We start from the raw sequence: 22,690 nt of genomic DNA, 5'->3' as shown, positions 1-22,690 counted from the left end.
ACGGAATGCTCAAGGCAATTTCCCCTTCCTTAACCACAAGATACTCCCTGAATATATGCTTGGCCTAAAAGGCCTCTACATCTCTCGTCATCGTTCAGATGTTCCATAGCAAAGGGTGATCCAAACTTGCATATCTCGGACCCTCCTAAATCCACGTAATCACTGTGGCCGAGTCACCCTCCAAGATAACCGAACTGGCCTGTAGTACTCGTCTCGCATGTCGAAGGCCTGCCTAGGCAGCCCTCAACTTCGTTCCAAGGATCGAAATGTCAAATAACTAGCAGACGCCCGCTGCCACCACTCTGGAGTACGGATCGCGAATGACAAATTCTGCACCTCCTCTCGTGCCTCCATTCACAACAGATCCGTCGAAATTGACTTTAAGAAAACTCAAAGGTAGGGCTCCTAGGTGAAGAACACTATTTAAGAGGCTGTCTGAGCAGAGAGAGAGCTTCAGATGTTCCGAGCTATCAAAAATTCATCTGGGTAGAATGGAATGTGTGTCTGATCTTTGCCGCCTGCATCAAAATGGGAGCTTTTTTAACTCGCTAAGTTAAAAGTACGATTCACTCTTTGCCTGGCGTGCTCTACTCATGTGCTGGTCTGAGCCCCAATAGGTAGTACTTTTTAATTGCCAATGGCTTTTGTTAAATGGGATTTGGTGGTAAAGGTCAAGGACAGCTCTTTTGTTTAACAAAGAATTGGCAGCTCATTAAGTGGAATCTTGCATTAAACATATCCTTGTAGACGTAGGCATAGACTGCTATTGAAGATGGGAATACTTAACTGCAATATTCTGTTGCAGGTCAAACAAAAACATGCTCATAGTTCAATACTTCTTTATTAGTTTCTCTATAAGTTGACATTTGGAGGCCACAGAAAGTGTTATTAATAAAATGACATGCTAGGTGGATTCTATTATAAATATCTGCATCATCTACTCCTATTACAAAAGTATAACAAAAAAAAACCTCGAAATCGAGGATATGTCTCGGACGTAGGCCTCCCATCTTGTATCTACTCTATCTATGATGAGAAGGCCATCGTCCAATACACATCTCAGACTATGTAGCCTTCCTCAAGGTGCTAAAGAAAATGACCTACCACATCAAAGTAGCAGCATAAGAAAAATAGGAATAAGGAAACCTATGCCAAGTAGCATACCTATGCCAAAATATTTATGATGCACTAGAATAAATTGTTCATTTTTTCTGAAGTGAGTAAATGACAAGACTTCCTTTGGCCTATTTTAGTATATTTATATGATAATATTAATATTTTCCAAATAATATCAATATTGAAGAATAATATTATATATTACAGATCATATATTGTTAATGATATTATGATATTATGTTACGATATTGATATTGAAGAATTATTATCATTGACATAAATATTAATATTGTTGCAGAATATAAATGTCTTATAGCAATATCTTCGTGCTAATAAAATATTATGTAATAATATAATTTTATAAGATGATATAATAATATGATCTCATATAGTGTAATATTTATGATGACATTATTTATATATTAATGTATTAATATTAGTTTTATTTAAAGATAATGTTTTATCAATATTTTGTAATATAATAATATTATGAATATTATAGCATGTGAAGCTATATAAAGTTATTACATATCATATTGTAATACAACAATCTAATAATATTTATTTTATTATTAAAAAATATTTTATACATGTAAAAATGTATAAGCTATTATATTGTATTTTTAATAATTATTGTCATATTATAATATTTTTAAGTATAATTAACAATAGAAATTAGATTGGAAGGATACAATCTAAAAGGGTGAAATATGCATAAGACTATTAAATGATGGATAAAATAGTTTAGGGCCAAAATATTGGTGTAAAATGATTCATCGGGCATAGCCTATTCCAAGTCTATGTCCCATTCGCAGATGGCATTTGGCTAAACTTTTACTAGACACAACTTAAGACAAAAGAGGAGGCAAGAAAAGGTAGACTCCAACATGCATCATCCATGGCAAGTTCTAAATCTAGGCTAAAAAAATATGTATCTTGGAGTCTGCTAAGCAAGACCACATTAAATATGGCTGTACCACATGCATAGCATATTTGAAACTCTAATTTCTAATATTCTGAAATATGAGTTTTGATATCTAGATATATTTGTTGCAAATTCTATATATTGTTTTTTTCATGCTGAAAATATCCTTTCACTTTTTTATATTACTTATACAATATTGGCCTATACAAATAAGAGAATAAAAATAAAATAGCTATTTTAGATGCCAAAAGATTTTACTTAATTACAAGAATACCAAAAAACAATTAAAAATAAAATCATGTCATCCAATAAAATAAAAATAAAGAAAACTGGTTACAAACATGTAAGAAAAGGCACTAAAAATTATGTTTGAAAATAAGAACAAACAAAAAATTCTAACCATAATCATATTTAAAAAATATAATAAAAATATTTTGTTTTACAAAATTATAAGAAACTCATTTTTCTCTGTTATTTTCTTACCACCATTTTATGAGAATAAATAAGTAAATAAACAAAATCAAAATCATGTTGCAAATGAATTGAGAAAATATAATAAAAAATATTTGAGTAAAAAAATTTAAAAAATGGAACCTATATTTGTTTTTTTATATGCCCTTTCTTTACACATTTGTGCCCAATTCTTAAGTTTTTTATTTATTTGTTTCCATGATTTTTAAAATGAAATGATATAATTTATCAGTTATAGATTTTAATAGATGATATGATAAATAAAAATATAAGATAATAAGTTAAAATAGAATAAAAGAAAATATAATTTCAAAATAAAAGGAACCTTCAAAGTGAAGTCATAAAGACACAAGCCAATACAGTAAATTAAAAAAAATCATAAAATAGATAATAAATTAAACATCTAATTTTAATTATTTTAAAATAGACTAAGATAAAAAAATACCAATAAAAATCAAAGATACAAAATAAAAATTTATTAAAGAGTACTCTAAATTAATTACTTATTAGTAAACTAATTTAATAAAAAATATAGAATGAATTAAAATATCTATTAGTTGATATGATAAGTACTAGAAATATTAAAAAAGGCAATACTAGCTAAGGGATAAATTTGAAAATTTTAATCAGAAAATATGAGCAAGAAAAGGAATTAGAATGAAAGTATAAACCTATAAGATATAATAGAAAGAAAAATAAAATATTTAAATTATAGAATATAAATCCAACCTATTCGATCGAGTTGAGACCAACAAGCAACAAACTAGAAAGAGTCAAATAAAGCTATAACCGGACTAAATTAGTTTGACGAAAGACGAATGTTTTAGGCCGAATGAAGCAAATCTAACTTATATTGAAGTTAGACAGGAAAAAGCATCCTCTAGGACCATCATCAAATCATTAAAGAATAAAAATATCAGTTAATCTTATCATAAAATTATAAAATAAATTTTTTAATAAAATTGTAAACATATAATAAAATTTTAAAAAATAGAATTTAATAAACATAAAATTTATAGGTCTCGTTCAGTGTGCTTGTCTAATTCTACGACAAGAAGCTTACTCCACTTGGCTTTCCTTGTCAATTTTGCCTTTTTATTTTTTTTAATTTACACTGGCCATTTACACTAATCTCGTATGAGCATAGCTAATAGAGTCAAAAAAAAAAAAACTCAGTAGAGGAGGAATGGAAGAATGTCGAGTCCAAAAATCTTTCTAGAATGCTGGACAGTATAAGAGGCAATCCAGTCCTCAGCTCTATTCGTCTCTCGATATATATATATATATATATATATATATATATATATATATATGCTGTGAGACCATAAAACTGGGCCCAGTCCTTTGACCGGCCCAGCCCCAAGTTTGGCCTCATGTGCGTCGCATGTGAGGGCGCGTGATGAGGGGGGAGCCATCCCGAAGAAGCCGGCTCCCCTGTTTTTAGGGCTTCATCCTCCCCTTTGAGACCACCGGAAGAAAAGGCCACCAGACCCCAACGTGCAGCTGCCCGAGAGAGAGAGAGAGAGAGAGAGAGAGAGAGAAGGAGCCGTCGAAGCCGAATTTCTTTTTCGGATGGTCTTCTTCCTCTGTTCGCCGCTGGAAGGAAGCCGCCAGATCTTCGTCGAAGCTGTGGTAAGGATTCCTAGCCTCACCTCTTTGTTATACCATTTGATAAAATAAAAGAAGAAGAAGAAGAGGAGAGAAGAAAAAGGAGGGGGAGGCACCCGTGGCAGTCGGCATGCCTTCAGCCACAGGCGCCGCCGGCCCTCAGTGGCGACCACCTTGAGGACCGAAGAGCACTCCCGTCCCTTGTTCCTCTTCTCTGTTCAGTGAAAACAGGGAAGGAATAGTGGAAGGAGAAAAAAAGAAGAAGAGAGGGAAGAAGGAGAAAGTTGATTGTCGCGGGCTTTTCCTCTTCTCCCGTGCGCATACCTCCTCCACGGGAAGAAGGAGAGAGCCGGCCGCCGCTGGCGCCGCTGGCCTCGACTTGACCTCTCCCGAGCTCGCCGAACTCCATTCGCGGGAGAAAGAGAAGAAGGAAGAAGAAAGAAAAGGGGGGAAGGAGAAGAAGTCGGGAGAAGCTTCTGGAGAAGAAGAGGAGAAAAGAAAAGAAAAAGAAAAGAAAGAAAGAAAGAAAATAATAATAATAATAATAAAATAAAAGGAAGAGGATGGTTTACGGGTATGAACCTGAATCCGAACCCGAACCTGGGGTGCTAGACACTTCTGCAGGGTCGGCCTTGGGAGAATGTTAAAATTTAAGTTTTATATATATTGTGATGAATTTTAAAAGAAAAATATGATTTTTGGATATTAGGTTATGCGAGGGATTTGCGAGATTAATTGGATTTGTTGTGGATCGCGTTCAATGTAAGTAATGAACTGCCTTCTCTAGACTCTTCATTTATATAATATTATTTTTGCATCGAATAAATTGTTAATGAATTTATATGTGATTTATAAATTTTACGAGATGATGATTCGAATGAAAAATAGATAGATGAATTGGAATAGTATTTTTCGGATATATTTACTGTTCTTGCATCGTATATGCATATTTAGATCGGATTATGATATATCTATTATGTTACAAAAGAATTTTGATGTGCATCAGATCTGGAACTCTCAGCCTGACTATGTTTTGGACCCTGCCAATTGGGAGTTATGCATTGGCAATTCTAGCCCCATCACATAGTATAAGTGCGGTATTCTGGCCCACTCCGCATGGTATAAGTGCAGTTCTGTTTCTGGCCTAGCCACAGGGTATAAGTGTGGTCGTAGTTAAAAGCTGTTGAGATGAATGTGATTTGTTTCGAATCAGATTTACGATTATGCATATGGATATTTAAAAGATACGGATTTCAATGAATTTGTGTTTGAAAATAAATTGATTATGTTATTATGTTGATTCATCAAAATTTGTAATTTATATTTTATGTTATTATATAAATTGACTAGTTAAGGTTTTATTACTTACTGGGCTATCTAGCTTATTATACAATTTCTTGTTGTTTTACAGATTCCAAGAACTAGTCTATTGGGATTTCAAAATGGAAGAGCGACTAGAAGAACTATGGTACAAGTTATCTTGAAATAGGGTTTATTTAAATTGATATTTTATCTTTATTGTTTCGCTGCGTATTTAGAACTATGAGACTTTATGACTCGAGTTAGTCAATGAAATAAGGTTGCATTTATTTCAGCTAAATTATTTTAGTTACATTTTTGAGATTTGGTTAAGATGTCTTGCATGTTCGTGAGAAGAGTTTCCTACGGATGTGTGGCGGTTGGTGGGGACTCTCGGCTCGCGATCTCGAGCTGGGGGCGTGACATATGCATGCTCTGAAATGCACCATATTTTCTCACCAGCCACCGAATATCATCCGGAAGCGGATGTTCATCCCCCTCTGCGTCACCCCACCTATACCCCACTCTCACATCAATATACTTTTAGTTATTTATTTTTCCCACCCTGTTTCCCATTTTTTCCGCCCCTTTTCCCATTAGAAATAGACACACGGGAAAACGCACGCTGCCGGCCCACATGTACGGTTGAAGTAAACAGGAAGGCGGGGAAGGTAAAAAGTTTAGAGTGGAAAAGCTCGGGCAACGTGAGGCAGAGCACTCCTCCCAAAGAAGATAAATACCCCCTACCAACACTTCATCACCATAGGCCATATGTAACAAAACAGAGCAGTTTGATTTTCAGATAAAGCATTGAAAAAATGTCAACTGGTTACAGATCCAATCAATATTCCCATAAACACAAATCACTGTGATGGATTTATAGTGCAGTCACAGAAATGAATTTGAGTAGCAGCAGTACTTTTGCACAATGAGCTACAATACATAATGGCTTAGGCCATATTGGAGGGTGGAGGCCATAATCTCTATGCTAGGTTGCATCGACACAATGTGCAACGATGTGTAACAGGCCAAACAATATGTTTTTTTAGATAAAGCAATGAAAAGCTGTGGTTACAGTTTCAAATCAATACTCCTATATAAACGACAGTGGTAGAGGAGGCATTTATAGTGCAGTCACACACACAAACCAGAGTACAAACTGGATCATTCATCTAAAATAGCTATTTATTGACATTAAAGCTATAGAACAGGGCAAGAGCAATGATAGTAAGATAAAGTGGCAGCACAATATGGATGTCGTAAAAGAGGTTCTCCCTTTATAAAAATGCTGATACGCTTCACCTTGAGGTTCGGAAACAACTTTCCAAAACTCGTTTAGAAAGCAGTATCTTGCTATTGAATTATGGTTTTCTCAAGATGAATTTTGACGGTAGCATTTCAGAGAGCAGTAATAGCTGTGGTGTGAGCTTTGTGATCAAGGACCAGAATCTCTAGATGATTGCGGCAGGAGGACGACATATATTTAATGAGTCGGTCCCAATGGCGGAGCTGCGCGCAGCATGGAAAGACCTCGTTTACGCTAGAGTGCATTTGGAAGCTCGGCAGATACTCTTAAAGGGCGATTCAGCTACAATAGTTGATTGGATCAGGAGTAGGCGTACTAGATCATATCTACATCCACTAGTTTGGAATGTATACCACATTCTGAAGGGTTTCGACGCATTTTGGATCACACATGTATTTCGAGAGGCGAACAGTGCAGCTGATTGGGTCGCCTCCTTTGCAGCACATCACACCGGGGCCTTTTTATGGGATGACACTCCCCTCATTTTCCAGAGCCTAGCTCATGTTTTGTATTTTGACTTCTCATGGCATACTTGCACTGTATAGTGAGACGCCAATCTACCAAAAAAAAAAAAAAAAACAGCTTGTTGTCAATTGCATACCTCCTAAACAGGAGACGAGATGATAAATATTCGTGAATCATGGACAAAACTCCATGTCACACTTCCATAGCAAGAACTAGGGCTCGCATGCTCATCGAACTTTCAACTTTACAAGCGCTGTGTCATTTTGATGTCTTGAAATGCAGCAACGGTCATCAAGAACCCAGCAACCATCACGTACCATGATGCTAAAATTACATGTAAGAATTAAAAAGGAGAAGGGAGAGTTCCAACGGCACCTTTCTTCCGTTTTTGCACTGCCCTCTTGGAGTCCCGTGGACTCAGCTTCCCTGCGGACTCCCTCGGTTTGAAAACCTCAGTCTTAGAAGGATCTAAGAGATCCTTGGAGCACTGGAGAATGATGCCCCTCTCCGCAGCCTCCTCCCATAGACGCCTCCCTGCGTCAAATCTTCCACTCCTGCAGAGCTTTTCTATCAGCAGATCATAGGTCGGCCCCTCGTCCTGCTCACAGCACCTCTTCATTCTCTCGAACACCTTGAGGGCGTGGTCCATCCTCTCCACCCCACAAAGGACGCCGACGAGACCGCGGTAGAACCTCGCCCCCGGCGACAACCTTTCCTCGAGCATCTGATCCAAGAGCCTGTTGCCTCTCACATACCTCCCGGTGAGGTAGAGAACCCTCACTAAGATATAGTAGCTCATCCAGTCTGGTGCGCATCCAGACTCCCCCAGCTGTCGCATGGAGTGGAGGATCCGGTAGGCCTCCTTCACCCTCCTCGCCCTGCCGAGGCAGGACAGGAGGATGTTGAAGCTGACGGTGGTCGGGGAGACGCCGGAGGCCCGCATCTCCGACATCAGATCGGCGGCCTCCGGGACGAGGGCGGAGGGGTTGAACCTGAGGTTCCTCTGGCAGATGCAGCGGAGGAGGGAGTTGTAAGAGGCGAGGCCCGGGCGGATTCCCAGCGACCTCATCTCGTCCATGGCTCGGCGGGCCTCCCTGGCGTTCCCATGGACGCACCACCCGTGGAGAAGGCTACGGTGGATGTCAGCGGCGATGGCCGCCGACTCCGCCTGGAGCTCGTCCCTGTGGTGCCAGACGATGCCCCGGGCCTTGCGAGCGTGGCCCCTGGCGCACAGCGCGTGGACTATGGATGGGATACAGGACGGAGGCAGCAGCTGCTTGGATTCCATGCTCCGGAACAGGCGGACGGCCTCGTCCTCCCTGCCTGACCTCACGAGGGTCTCGGTCACCAGGACGAACGTCTCCAAGGTCATCTTCCGGCCCTCCTCCTCGAGATCGGAGATGGTGATCCCCATGGCGGTGAGGTCCTTCATCCCCGCGAAGGCTCGAATGGCGTGATCGAAGACCTCGTCCCCCAATCTCTCGCGGCTCCGTCTCCGACACCAGGAGAAGAACCGTAGGAGCCGTCTGCCGCCGCCGCCGCCGCCGCCGCTGCTTGTATAGGAGTCGACGACCTGGGTGACGAGGGAAGGGGCGACGGCGACTCCCAGCCGGTTAAGGCTGGCTTCCATGTCATCGAGGCCACCGACGCCCGTGGAGATGACATCAAGGAGCGATTGAATTCGTGCTGGTTGCTGGTGGCATTGTCTTGTGAATCTCGGTCTTCCCACGAGACGCAGCTTCGTAGTGGCAGCAGCCATGATCATCTATCCCTCTGTCCTCACTTAGAAATCACGCCATTTCATTCCGCGGCAGCATCCTATACGGTATTTTTTATCGGTCAATTCCAATTTTGATAGATCGGTGCTAAATAAAGATGCAAAAAGTGGAGCGAATTTCGCCATTAAAAACCCAAACTCTAAAATTATGGCAGCGGAAGGCTGCTAGTTATTTAACTGTAAGATTTTTGGAGAACTATTTGGGCGGATCTCCGAAATGCTCAGCGTGTGCTATCAGCTAGTTCAATCATCTTAGAGGGTGACTCGGCTACGATCATCAGCCGGATCCAGAGAGGTTCGAGGGTCACTGCCGGTGATCATTCATTGCTTCATGACATTTAGATGATGATAAGGGATGAAGACGTTGTCCAGGCTAAACATGTATTTAGAGAAGCTAATGGGGCTGCGGATTAGGTGGCCACCTACATGGCCAACCATACCGACAGCACCATGTGGGCAGAGGATGGAAAGTTGTCGGAAGTTCCGTGATATTTTGTTTTCCGACTTTATTGGGTGTATCCATGTTGTATGAATCACCATTTCGGTGGTTCACGCCATTTCGGTGTAGAAATGCCTAAGATAGAGGCTGAGAAAAAGGAACAACCTCTGATTTGGGAGGAAAAAAGAAAGAAAGATGAGGCGAGATGTCGAAGAAGTAGCCCATGCCCAGCACATTGCTTTGTACTCACGAGAGCTAGGGTTTCGATACCTGGATCCAACCGAGGCTACGGCACACGCTCCTTCCTCCCTTCCTTCTTGTTTTCTTCTTTCCTTCCTCCTTCGAAAAGATCTCTCACCTTCCTTCTTTTCTCCTTCCCAAATCTCTCTCTCTCTCTCCTCTTCTTCCTCTAAGGATGACTGTGGAGCTAGAGAGATTCCTTCCATGCGTTCTTTCCTTCGAGACAATTCCTTATCTCCAACGCCAATCCACTTGCTTTCGTCGATCCTCCACCTCTTTCCTCTTTCCGGCCCCCTCTCTCTCCCTCTCCCTCTCCTCCTTTCTTTGAAAAACAAGAGTAAATACTACTCTTCTTCTTTCTTATATCGTAGCCGATGCTGTTATTATTGTATTAAAATGGAATGTTTGTAATTAATTTTAGATTTTTTATAAATATTTTTCTAAAAATTTAAATTTTTATAAATATTTTTTAAAATTTATATTTATTTCTATACCTCTATAAAATATTGATTTTGTATAAATATCCTTAATATAACGGTCCTTCTAACATCGTTAATAAAAACCATATTTATTTTACTTAAAAATAAAATAAAATTTAAAAATTATTTTTTTGTCTCCCATCGCAATCGACTTAAAAATATTTCTTTTTGCACATCTATCCATTAATGATATTTTAATCATTTTAATTTAAAATTATTAATTTTTGAACGGCATTAAATAATGTGGGTACATATGCAAAAAAAATAGAATAAAAAAATAGAATAGTAAAACAAGTATTTTACGAAGGTATACATGTAAATATTAATTTTAGAAAAATATTCATACAAAATTCGATATTTAGGAGAATAATCATGCAAAACAATTCCTAATTTTATATATGTCCAAAAATTACACACTGCCCATTTTGTGGTCAGTAGAAAGGGAAATGAGATCTCCCTCAATAACAAACATTTGAAACTCAAAAGATACTTGGTATAAAAAGGACAATGCTTCCCCAATAAGCTAACTAGCTCGCTTTCCTTTGCAATGGATAAGAGAGATATGGAATTGTTGCAAAGATGAGCTTAGATCCCAAACATTCTTTCTAATTGCTCCAATTAAAAGGATGCAAGCATTGTAGTCTCTAATAACACAACCTGCGTCTCCCAGTTCATAATCTTTAACACACTATCAATATTGACCTTCGCCCTATTCTAAGAAAGAATGTTATATGGCATTGAAAAGTGAGATCATTGGTTCCAAGTTGGGGAAAGTTGATAGATGAAGATACTTTCATTGGATAAATAAATTATTCTGGTAATGTGAATGAACTTTGAAGCACTTGCTGGGGATTAATAATTTCATCTCGATCTCAAGGTTCTAGGCCTTCCACACTTACCATTAACATGTACATCATCTTCATTAGTCATGTGCACTTCTCATGATCAAAATTACTAGTCGACTGCAATCCAATTACCGTCAGCCATCACTTTCAAGTATTTCAACTAATCCACTAGTTAAATAAGTCAAAGAGAATTTGTTGGCCTTTCTTTATCGACGACTTATATTGATTTTCCAAAACTTACATATTAGACCATTAAAGTCTTATAAATGTTCTCAATAGGGCATGTAAATATCCAACAGATTGAACAATGAATTTGGAAACTTATTGCTAATTTAGAATTGAAGTGTCATTATTTTATTTTCTCCAACTATTTTATTAAAAAGTTTAAGAGAATCGTCACCATGAATATCAAAAATAGAATTAGCTTCATATGGGGATATTCGATCATAAAATGCCATAATGTGATATTCTATCATAAAATGTGATATTCTATTATTATATAAACACACACATATTAAAAAGAGTGTGTTAAGCTCTAGGTCGATCAATATCTTAACTGTTGTTTTGTAAATTGACCTTTTAAGCAAAACTTTGTTCCAATATATCATACTTGATATATTTTAAAAGTGACTACAATTAAACTCATTAATTTATAGTTATAATTTATCAAAATATAACAAAAAAGTTATGTTGCTCCAGGTATCATGAAACTCTTATTTTATCCTATTATCTATATCTTTTTATCTTTGAATTTTAATTACTAAAATCACCTTTATAAATCAACAAAAAATATAGCAAAGTTAGATATATAAGACAAGACATATAATATTAAATCATGTAGACAGAGCCATTACATGTATAAATGAATGACCATGTTACTCACATGTTCAACTTGTTAGCTAGCCTTTGGATACCTTTGAAATATTAATAGTTGTTTCTTGAATAAGTACCTCTTACTACTTGGTTACTGAGTCCTATATGTTAAAATCGCCACTTGTCCCAAAAGCTTAAGATGATAGGATGAGATAGATTTATTTATATATTTTATATTTTCTTACACTCCTCCTTACATGTGGGCCGGACTTCTCTTTAATCTCTACTCTGATACCATGTTAAAATCACCACTTGTCTTAAAAGCTTAAGCTGATAGGATAAGATGGATTTATTTATATATTTTATATTTTCTTACACTATAGTTGTCCATGAACAGTGTTAAGTAAAGTATTGTTGATATCTATTAGTGTTCAACTGATAGTTCGTAGTCTTTTTACAAGCAGAATTGATGGCCAACAGAAAGGATGATCAATTATTATGGTGCACTAAAAGAGAAATCACTATCGCCAACATTTGGATTTCTACCCACAGAGATAGGTCTCGTTGGCTCCGAATCCCCATGATTGACAAATGGAGGGGCTTCCATTTCAGAGTTGTCATTATCTGAATGGTAAAACCTTGGTGAACTTGGGACACTTTCTACATCTACAGAGTTTAACTTGTATTTGTGCAGCAAATGTATGGGCGATGATCCTTGACTAGGTGTATTTTCTCCACTCAAATATCCTGCATCTGACTTTGCATCTCTATGCTTCTTTCTTTCTTTAGCTGCTTGTCTCCACCTGATAAGAGCTTTGGCTGTTTGTTCTTCAAAAATGGCCTTTTTCATATGTGATCCCATCTATAAACATGCGAAAAGTAGTTAGTATAATCAACCCTGCTATTAAAATATTTGCTTTAGCATTAGTGTTGTTGAATCTTTCTAAGGCAATGAACTTACTTGTGTCACCAATGCATAAAGGGGGAAAGTGATATAACTACACAAAAATTGAAGAGCTAGTCCCATTATGATCTTCGCTATTGTAAGTGGCAAGTTGTCATGCATGCATGACTTTAAACTGAATGAATACTGCACAAATGAAAATACTAATTTAGATAATCCATCCATTATAATTAAGAACTTAAAATGAGAAAAAAAGATGCTATTAACATACCCATGTCCATAAAAAGTGTGCCATTTGGAATGCATTCTGTGTAGATAATAGACAAAAAGAATTAGTCCAAAAAGGATATGGACTGAAATTTTGATTCAAGAATAAGTCATCAAGGGGTTCACAATATTATGCTTCAGTTAGGGTTTCGAATATAAGATGATAAAGTTTCAGAGACATTAAGCTTAAATACATACACATATAACACAAAAGGATAATAGGGGTAATTTCTAGCGTGTTTGGACCTTTCAAAATTCACTTCAATATTATTGTATCTTAATACTTTCAAGCCTACTATACTTATTTAAGTTTTTTAAATAAAAATGATTAATATATCACAATCAACAATTATTCTCAAATTTCAAACACATATATGAATAACTAACCATTTCAAGTTCATTTAAACAAGAATTTGCTGATGCACACAAAAGTTGGCAAGATTACCTCAAATAAAGTTAGATGTATTAGATAAAGGATCCATTGAGGCCGATTGAACCAAAAGAATTTGTTACTTGGTTCTATAATTGGTGCTCCTTTAACCACAGTGGTTCGCCCTTGAATTTCATGAGCCATCTCCATAATAACAATTTCTAACTTCATGCCAACTATCAAGAGGATCTACAACAAATATGAAAATTAATAACATGACAAGTTTCTGAAGTAATTAATGAGAATGGAAAGCTTGTGAAGAGGGATCTTACTATGAGAGGCACGAAAGAAATCCAAACAAGTGTATACCATCCTATAATAAAATAAGTGAGATGATTTGAAGGATCTTCCATTCATCCTTTCCAGATAAATAGCTAAAAAGTTAAGATCACTTACCATAGACATCAAGTAGTAGTATGACGATTGCCATTAACCACAATGGAGAGCTATAAAACAAACTTTAATGTTAGAGACATGAAGAGTAGAAACTGCAAAATAGTCACAATTTGGATAGTGCCGACCTGATGCCGACAACAACTTTGAAATCATCTTCTAACGATCTCTTTATGTACTTATGAAAGTCAAACTTGCTATTTGGTGATAAATGAGCCTGTAATTTATTCATTTTTGGCGCAATGTTAAGAGGAATAGCTAGTTTGAAAAAAAAAGATACTATTTTACTGTAAAATAAAAATAAAAGTAATATTTATGATGAAATATATAAATATTACAGTGATAAAACCATGGCGCATGGTCAAGTAGTCCACCTTCGTTACCGATCTAAAGAACTGCCTAAAAAATGCCACCTGATAGTACAAAAGAAAAGCAATTGCAGATCTTATACGATAATTTATTTGCATATAATAATGAGAATACATATTGTCATTGGTTCATATCATTTAGAAATAAAAGTTATCATTTACCCTCTAAAGATAGAATGTTATCTATCCTTATATTTTTTGTTATATTCAAGTTTATGAATCCATATATAATGGGAGTAAAGAAAATTGTAATTTTCTAACAATTGAAATGTTTATGATTTAGGTCTATTTTACAGTAGAATCTAAGTTCACTACAAACCCATCTACAATATAGAAAGAGAGACTAATGCCCTTGTTACAACACTATCTTGTTAAGATTGGGCTTTGGAAACAATTTTATGTAATCCATGAAACTTGTCCTCTTAATCCTCTACCTCTTGTGAATTGCCAATACTTTAGATCATATAGAAATAAAATTTGCATACCAGTCAGTACTGGTGCGTACCGACTATACCAGACCACACCGGTACTAAATTAGTATACTGTACAAGGGACATACCGACATTCGGTATGCTAAACTGGCCCTCTAACTGGGTATTACCGATATTATAATTGGATGGTACCAATAAGATGCCTGATATCGAGACAACAAATCTTGCATAAAAATTTTTCTTTTTTTCTTTAGGAGGATAACGTACCTAAATAAATACTAGCTTGGAAAGCTTTTATGAAATGAATTTGGCCTTTTTAATATCAATCAACCAACCTATATCTCATGTCAACTTTTTGTTTTAAAAAAAACAAGGGGAGAGTAGAAAGGTCTCACCATCCATCTAATGCCAGGAGTACTTGAAAGGCCCACATGTCGCTTTACGAAGGATGTTTGGTGAGTAAACCTGAATCTTGAGGGATCTGCAAAGGATATAGTAATGTGCATTAAAAGAATATCCACATGATAAAAAAGCTAGCTTGAGAATACAATGTGTTCACCATTTGAAAATTGATATTCTAGTGATGCTGTCTCAGCCTCCCAAGTTTTCCACTTTTTCATCTGTAAATAGTAACAACAAATACTAATTGAAAGAACAAGTAATTCAAGCTAATTTAAGACTAATCTGAGCATTAGTAATCTAAAGAATATTTTATTGTTAATATATTTCAAAAATACTTGTTATATAAAAATATGTTAAAATGCTTATTTCAGATCTTTATTTTAAATTGTTAATTTATAAAATATCCTTATTGTTATACATATTATTCTATTAAAGTTTCGCCCATTCATGCAAATGTATAAAATTGCTTTAGTAAAGAAGAGTGGTATGTGAGAAACCCATTTTCACTTGCGCAAATAAATTTGTAGGAGTATACACAACCTGCTATTTCAAAGTTTTATACGTCATATCTTCTAACCTTCATCTATTATTTTTTGCCTTTAATACAATTATTGAGTTTATAGAGTATACTTATTTAAAATATATTATATTTTTGTATAACCAACGGCCGCCATAATGAATGATTATCAAGATACGTATTACTTTAGATATCTATAAATCTAATATTTTGAATCTTGCCTTCTTGAACATGAAAATTACCAATTCCACTTGGTTTGAGATACTTTATTTATTTTTTATTTTTTAGAGATATTTTATTTTTATTGTTGCATATTTTTATTTTCTTAATTATAAATTCATTTTAATATTTTTACTTTATAATTAAATTACTCACTTTTGCTTGGCCTAAAGCCATTGTGAGGATACTGTACAGGACATGAAAAACAGCAAGCACGAATATAAATATATGCAATTGGTGAATTCCATTTTGTGAGATCAATGGCACTTTGTCCTGCACCAGTACAAGTCAAAAAGAATATTAGTGATTTTTTTTTATTGATAACATTTAGAAAGAACAATTTCTTATCTGAAACAAACTAAAATAAAAAATAGCATAAACAGAGCTTATTATTGGCATTAGATAAACCATGTCTAGAAATATAAGAAGTGCACACAACATATCTACACATGGTTGTACAACTTATCATATATTCAAATAATGTAATATATTATTTTGCATAATAAACTCAAATGTTGCTGAACCCATTTATTGCTTTTACATAGTGAAATAGATTTATTACTTGTTTATTTTGTATGATGCATGTAGATTAGTTTTGATGTAGTGATCTTTTTCTTTTCTTGTAATACAACTATCTACATTTGCATTTCACTTTTTATAGTCAAGAACTAAAAAATAACAAGTCCTTTCATACATAGGAATATATATATATATATATATATATATATATATATATATATATATATATATATATATATATATATATATATATATATATATATATATATGAAGAGTGATCTCTGATAAATAAATTAATTACTAATACATATTCTTGTTTTGTACTCAAGAACCTAATAAGTTGTTATATTCTTCCAATACATTTTTGTAACCTATTTTGTTGTTATAACTATATTGACCACTAGTAATTTATCTTTTGAAAAAATATTTTGGTAATTCATTTTATAATTTTAACGATAATATTGTCTGTCTTAATGAAATTGGCTTTCACCTTAAGCCTTACCACTACATGTATTATTTAGATTCCTTCCTTTACAACAATAATAAAATTATCTCTTTAATTTTCTTTCGTCTTGCTGTTTTCTTCTCCTAAGGTGACCGAGATTGCATATTTTTGATAGAAAAAGAGCCTTCTGTTCCTGCTCTCTCTCTCTCTCTCTCTATTTCTTTCTGTGTGTGTAGGATAAGAGAAAGGGGACTACATGACTAATGAAAAAGAACATGCTCACTGATGTCCAAGCCCTTGAGCATTAGCTCTAACTAAATATAGTAAATCATTCGGAATGCTGTGAGACCATATACAGCTATAGTTTTTTATTAAATCTATACTTAAAAATTATCAATTTTACAAAGATACAAGATATCTAATTCATAATAATGCCAAAAACTAAGCAAAGAATTCTTATAGTAACTCTTATTTATTTATTTTCTTAGAAATGAACAAGTAAACATCCAATGAAGTTTCATCCACTCTGAAGAAAAAATCAAATTGAAAGTTATGATAGAAATTAAAATATAATACAACTTAACTACCCTGAAAAGGAAGTAATCACTTGCCTCATACTTAGAGCAATGATCTACTGTTGCTTCAGCTAAAATACGATGCCAAACTACTTTTTCTTGGTACCATAGTAATCTTCTTCGACTATCACCATCCTCCTTTTCAACATCATGTGCTTTCTTGCATGGGAGCATAATATCTCCAGCTTTTGCAGGGATACATATTTTAGATATTGGTGCTTGTCCAATTGTAAGAAGTAAAGATATGAAGCCTAGTAGCATCAACTCTGAATATTATAACAAATTAAAGGGTCAGAATATATGCATGTTAATCTATCAGTATAAGAAAAAATTAAGCCATTGATCAAAAACAAAGATGAAAGATGGAATTATCTTTTCTCTCAAAGGTTAAGGTACCTTTGTTACCCTAGGCATGAAGCCAAAAATTTATAGGGCATTAGGATTTTAGGCCAAGACAATATGAGATGAGTCCTCATACCATGCTGTATTATATCCTTCCTAGCATCCTAAACTTGCAAGTTTTCCAAAAACCTTAATCAATTTGATAGGATTTTGAACTTCTCAAAATAGGAAACTTATTGACCTCTAAGCTAACTCATAACTAGTGAAAAAGATTCCCTTTGTTGCATCATTAAAACAGTTAACAACCTTTATTTATTAAAGAACATTACAGTTTTTTTGACAAATAGCTTGACTCATGGATGCAATTGCTATACAAAATACTTAAATTTTCAAAAAGAATAATTATAAAATTTATAGATAAAGGATCATGGTTGTTCTTATGTTTAGAAACAATTTTTAACTTATTTTTCCCATTTCGTGCACTTATCCTATTTTATATTTCTTAAGTGATTGTTATTAAAATATGTTCTCTTAAGAAATGATTATCATTAGATGTATCATCAAGAAGTACCAAAACCTATTAATTTCTTATTTATCTAGAATGAAAATATAGTTGTCGTTCACCCTTCTCTAATAATGTATGCATGGCCTTATCTTAAATTTGTTTATTGCCTAGCCAAATGTTGCACAAAATAGCTAAATAACATATTCTGTGAATGTGATAGAATACATGGATAGATGTGACCCTTCCATCGAACTGAGTAGTGTTTGTTTTGTTTAAGTAATTTGATAAATATCCAGTTTTGAAGTTGCACTTTTCTTTTACTTTTCTTGAAAGAGCATGAAATAATTAAGAGGCCTGTATTTTTTAAAAGATCAGAGTATTTATAAAGTTGTGGAAATTGAAGATGCATAATGTACTGATGCATCATTTAGGCCTCTTGTCATGCTAGAAAAATTACAAAAAGATTCTCGATCAATTTAGTTACAAAGCCTTCTGAGCTCAGATACAAAGTCTTAAATATAAAATATATTTAGATTCTATATTGCATTAGCCTAAATGCCTATTAGTTAACCAATCTTTGTGTCTAAGTAGGTATCTAGATATGTCAAAAACATTGTTTTGACTATAACTCAAAATATAACTAAAAAAGCTATAAAATGACATTCAAATCAATAATCTCTTCCCCTTAAGGTTATAGGAGTAAATCCTTGCTTGATGCTACTTGGGTCAAAAATTGCAATAGCTGAGATTGGCTTTAGTCCAATTCTTTTGATCTCTTGATGGTGCAGCTTGGCAAGACAAGTATTACATAATATACTCAAAATGATATAACACATGCTTCTAAATCTCATGTTTCAATGACACTTGAAAAATTATAGTTATTATGGCATGTCCTGTTCTTATATAAACTTTTGTGACTTACTAGGAACCATTTATTACAAAATCACCACTCAGGTTTATTTTTCTAATATAACCTAATCCAAGGCTTTGTTTAATTCATTAGCTTAATATTTGAATACTGTAGTTCATTTACAATAAATTGAATTATCTGGAGTCACCAATACTTCTTTTCATTTTGCAAATCTCATGATTCCTAGTAAGATTCTATTTAGGTATTGTTGGGGGGAGGGGGCGGACCTCGGGACCTTTAGTCCCATACTGCTTAAGTGACGAAGAGGGTTGTGCCTTAAATTGGGGGGGCTACCCCTTTCTCTTCAGAGGCCCCTTTTTTGGAACAAAACCGTGAGGAAGGCTTCGACCTGCTCCAAAGCGGACAATACCTCTGGAGAGAAACACGGCTGCTTTTCATCCTCATCAGTTGGCGCGCTAGGTAGGGGTCCCCCCTTATACCCTATAAAACCGCAAGGTGGAATCACAGCCCTCTCTGTCCCGAGGGGGCTATGTTGGGGGGAGGGGGCGGACCTCGGGACCTTTAGTCCCATACTGCTTGAGTGACGAAGAGGGCTGTGCCTTAAATGGGGGGCTGCCTCTTTCTCTTCAGAGACGCCTTTTGTGGGGCAAAACTATAAGGAAGACTTCGACATGCTCCAAAGCGGACAATACCTCTGGAGAGAAACACGGCCGCTTTTCGTCCTCATCAGGTATTGGGAATACAGGATTGTCATGCTGATTTTAAGTGCACAGAGTGTTACTTATGTGTTTGATAGGACATGATAATGTGAATTAGGCAGGCAATGGCTTGAATATGAGTTAATAGTTTAGATAATTTATGTAACTTCGCCTATGAACCTAGGAAGTTTAGAAATTGTGCCTTGGATCCAAGGTATTGGCCAAGATTTTGGTGCCCAAACCCAACTTGTCTTCATGATTAATTATTTCTTTTCCCTTTCGTTTAGAGGAGATGGTGAGGCAAGAGGCTAGGAGAGAAATGGGTGCCCATGAAGAGACAAGGTGAGAGAGATACACAAAGGGGGGCAAAAGAGGAGGAACTCGTTAGGTTCGTAGGTTCAAGTGTTGGTTATGCTGGATTGATGGAGCATGAGGTGAAAGTGTTAAATAGATTAGACTTTGCTTCTCTTGATAGTAGGGGATATCTACTTCTTTCGACTCCAAAAATCAATAGTAGAAAATCCAAATCAAAAATCTATAAAAATACTAACAAATGAAAAATCGCATGTTTTAGTGGTCTTTAAGGTTGCATCTTATAGAGACAAAAATGAATATTACATTCAAATCTCATACTTGAGCTCGAGTTCAAGTCTTGATCATAATTAAAAAATATAATTTAAACAAAATATAACCTAATATTATGTATTAAAATATTAAATTAATATATATTGTAAATAAAATCTAATATTATTAAAAAAATATTTTTAAGACTTCGAGCTGAGTATTTTGTTATACGAGATAAAATTGAAAAATTGTTCAAGCTACTTAAGCTCGATTGGAGTTTGGTAATAGTTAAGTCGAGTTTGAGCATTGTCTCATTTGCACCTCTAATATAAATTATCCTCGTGTACATATGCAATATATCAAGCTACCACTTTAGTTTCAAATTTTTTGAACCTCAGCAGGATAAAATTGGCTTTGGTTCATTAACCTATTAGTTAATCCATAAATCGTAGGCTTTAGAAACCCTTTTCTATTTTTTATTTTATCTTTTATTAGTTAATATAGCCTAACCCTGTTCTTTCATTTGCAGTGCAGAGTAGAATCTAAAATGTTAAAATCTTTTCTCCAATATTTCTGCTCAGAAACTTCTACCAGATTCTTATCAAAGAATTGCACAAGCCCAAATGTCTAAAAGGTGATATCTTATGTACTTATGTAGAGGATCGATTTTAAGATGGACCTATCATCTAAACACTTATTCTTGTGTATTAAAACAGACATATATAGCTGTGCATAGAAACAAGATGTAATAATGAAGGAGGCTACTAAAGTTTGCGAATTACCAGCTTTGATTTTCTCCAATGCTTCATTCATAGCTTTCTTGTGACGCGTCTGAAACAACTGCCATGACACAACAAAACTAATTTAGTAGCTTAAACAGAAATATTCATATGCTAAACTCCAATCCAAGGGGGAATGCCATCTCTCGCAAAAAAACTAATTTCAATCAAAGTATGCTATCTCGTTATCGAGTTCTATACCGGTGCTACTTTTTTACTATGTCGGCACATCCAGCATGGAGATTGGTTCAGTGTACCGAATATTGGTAAGCTTTTCAAACCACATATCAGTATCGAATCGGTATGGTATGGTACTTTCTACCATACTATTTAGTTCAGTACGGTACGCCACATCATTTACCTTTCCAAGTTTGTGGATCGCATGCTCCATCATCATTGAGATGATCACCATAACTGCGCAAACAAGCGCCACCGCCCATGTCGGCGTGTCTTCGAGTGAACGGTCTGCCGGGTTGCCGCCGGCCATGCCGGAAAGATGTTAAGAGCTCAGCTGCTCTGTTGCAAGATGGGGTAATCCTGCTCTTCCACAAACCCAAACACGGGCTATATGAACACAAGTAGCTGCCGCCGGGGCTGTTGGCCGTTTCTCGGACAATGCCGGAGAGCTTGTTCTGTGGTCAAAAGTTGTTGAGTTTCCTAGATTAGTATAATATTGGGCCGGCCATTAAGCTCCAAATGGACGGAATCATGGAGAGAAGCTACTTGCATTAAAAATTTGAAGTGGAGCAGGCGAATGGACGTGGAAAGAGTTTTGTAGAACTGGGTCCTTGTCCATTGCCCTTGTTTTGTACAATTAGGATCCAATTTCCTAAACTGGTTCGGCTCCCACTCTTCCTCCTTTTCCGTCTCTCTTCGTCGTTCTCTCTTTGTCCTCTCCTTTGCTCTCTCTTCGGAGATTACGCCAGAGATCAATTCGACCTCTATTGCGGACCCATCGGATTGGACGGAGAGAGGTACGCGGTTGCGATCCCTTTGAGTTCTTTTCTTTGCATTATTTTTTTTTTTTTTGTCTAGCTTCTGGTTTCCTTGTCTGCCCATTTTAAAGTAAACGATCTTTTCTTGTTCTTGATTGGCTTGGGCTGGTTGGTGAATCTATCAGTTATCTCTCACAATCAGTATGGAAATTTTTTGTAGGGTTATTTTTTTCTTCGACTTGTCTTAGCGTTTATTATTTTTTTCCCCGATCAATTGATGTATCTTCTTCTGATGAGACAAGATTGTGTGCAAGTTTTCTGTTATCCTTTGTGTAGATTATGAGATTGCTGAGATAATATTCTCGCTTTTGTTTTGTTTTAGGTGGATAGAAGAACTGCTTATACCCCTATAATCAAATAGCTTAGAAGGTTCTCATCAAATGGGTGGAACGATGTCATGAAACAAAAGAAAGGAAAGAAAAAAAAAAGAGTTATTGCTTAAGGGTCACAGTTAATCTGAAAGGATACTTGCTAAAAACCGATTCTTGTTAGAGCAAAACTACAAGACTCTAATTTTTTGATTGAACATACACACCAATTAGAGAAAACATGGATCAGAATTTGTTAATGCTGAAAAAATTTAAGCAAGCCAATGGTATGTGATATACTTGCTTCTTTCGATGTGTTACAGTACTTACATAGGCAAATTCAAGAATGTATCATCCAAAACCATGGTATAAATA

At 35.5% G+C, this 22,690-nt stretch overlaps 2 protein-coding genes across 3 annotated transcripts; both read right to left on the bottom strand.

Annotated features, from left to right (window-relative positions):
* Nucleotides 1-6,672: 6,672 nt before the first annotated feature.
* LOC103704976 (Pentatricopeptide repeat (PPR) superfamily protein) lies at nt 6,673-10,001 on the bottom strand. 2 transcript variants are annotated; one of them, XM_088717621.1, is made up of 2 exons: nt 9,641-10,001; nt 6,673-9,008 (listed from the first exon to the last, which is right to left on the bottom strand). In XM_088717621.1, exon 2 carries the CDS (start codon nt 8,953-8,955, stop codon nt 7,534-7,536), a length of 1,422 nt encoding a protein of 473 aa, XP_088573747.1. In that variant the 5' UTR covers nt 8,956-9,008; nt 9,641-10,001; the 3' UTR covers nt 6,673-7,533. The 2 variants fall into 2 exon arrangements, with proteins under 2 accessions (XP_088573747.1, XP_088573748.1); XM_088717622.1 differs by having other exon boundaries at nt 9,653-10,001.
* A 2,181-nt stretch (nt 10,002-12,182) lies between these two features.
* LOC120104762 (MLO protein homolog 1-like) lies at nt 12,183-21,636 on the bottom strand. The gene is made up of 14 exons (XM_039116505.3): nt 21,374-21,636; nt 21,016-21,073; nt 17,290-17,519; nt 15,871-15,987; nt 15,136-15,196; nt 14,972-15,057; nt 14,116-14,190; nt 13,906-13,994; nt 13,781-13,830; nt 13,657-13,697; nt 13,400-13,573; nt 12,959-12,994; nt 12,745-12,873; nt 12,183-12,645 (listed from the first exon to the last, which is right to left on the bottom strand). Exons 1-14 carry the CDS (start codon nt 21,497-21,499, stop codon nt 12,280-12,282), a joined length of 1,638 nt encoding a protein of 545 aa, XP_038972433.2. The 5' UTR covers nt 21,500-21,636; the 3' UTR covers nt 12,183-12,279.
* Between the last annotated feature and the right edge of the window lie 1,054 nt (nt 21,637-22,690).

This window comes from Phoenix dactylifera, chromosome 3 (genome assembly GCF_051530095.1).
Source record: "Phoenix dactylifera cultivar Ajwa chromosome 3, Ajwa_hap1_PhDact_Kaust_v1.1, whole genome shotgun sequence".
Classification (NCBI taxonomy): domain Eukaryota; kingdom Viridiplantae; phylum Streptophyta; class Magnoliopsida; order Arecales; family Arecaceae; genus Phoenix; species Phoenix dactylifera.
This window is presented reverse-complemented; position numbering and strand designations above follow the sequence as displayed.

Excerpts from the sequence above, each read along its gene's own strand:
- LOC103704976 (XM_088717621.1), bottom strand. The coding sequence starts at position 8,955 with ATGATCATGGCTGCTGCCACTACGAAGCTGCGTCTCGTGGGAAGACCG.
- LOC120104762 (XM_039116505.3), bottom strand. The coding sequence starts at position 21,499 with ATGGCCGGCGGCAACCCGGCAGACCGTTCACTCGAAGACACGCCGACA. Across the intron at positions 13,831-13,905 it reads AAAGTTGTTGTCGGCATCAG|CTCTCCATTGTGGTTAATGG; the intron begins GTCGGCACTATC and ends TTTGTTTTATAG. Across the intron at positions 12,874-12,958 it reads CACACTTTTTATGGACATGG|TATTCATTCAGTTTAAAGTC; the intron begins GTATGTTAATAG and ends TCATTTGTGCAG.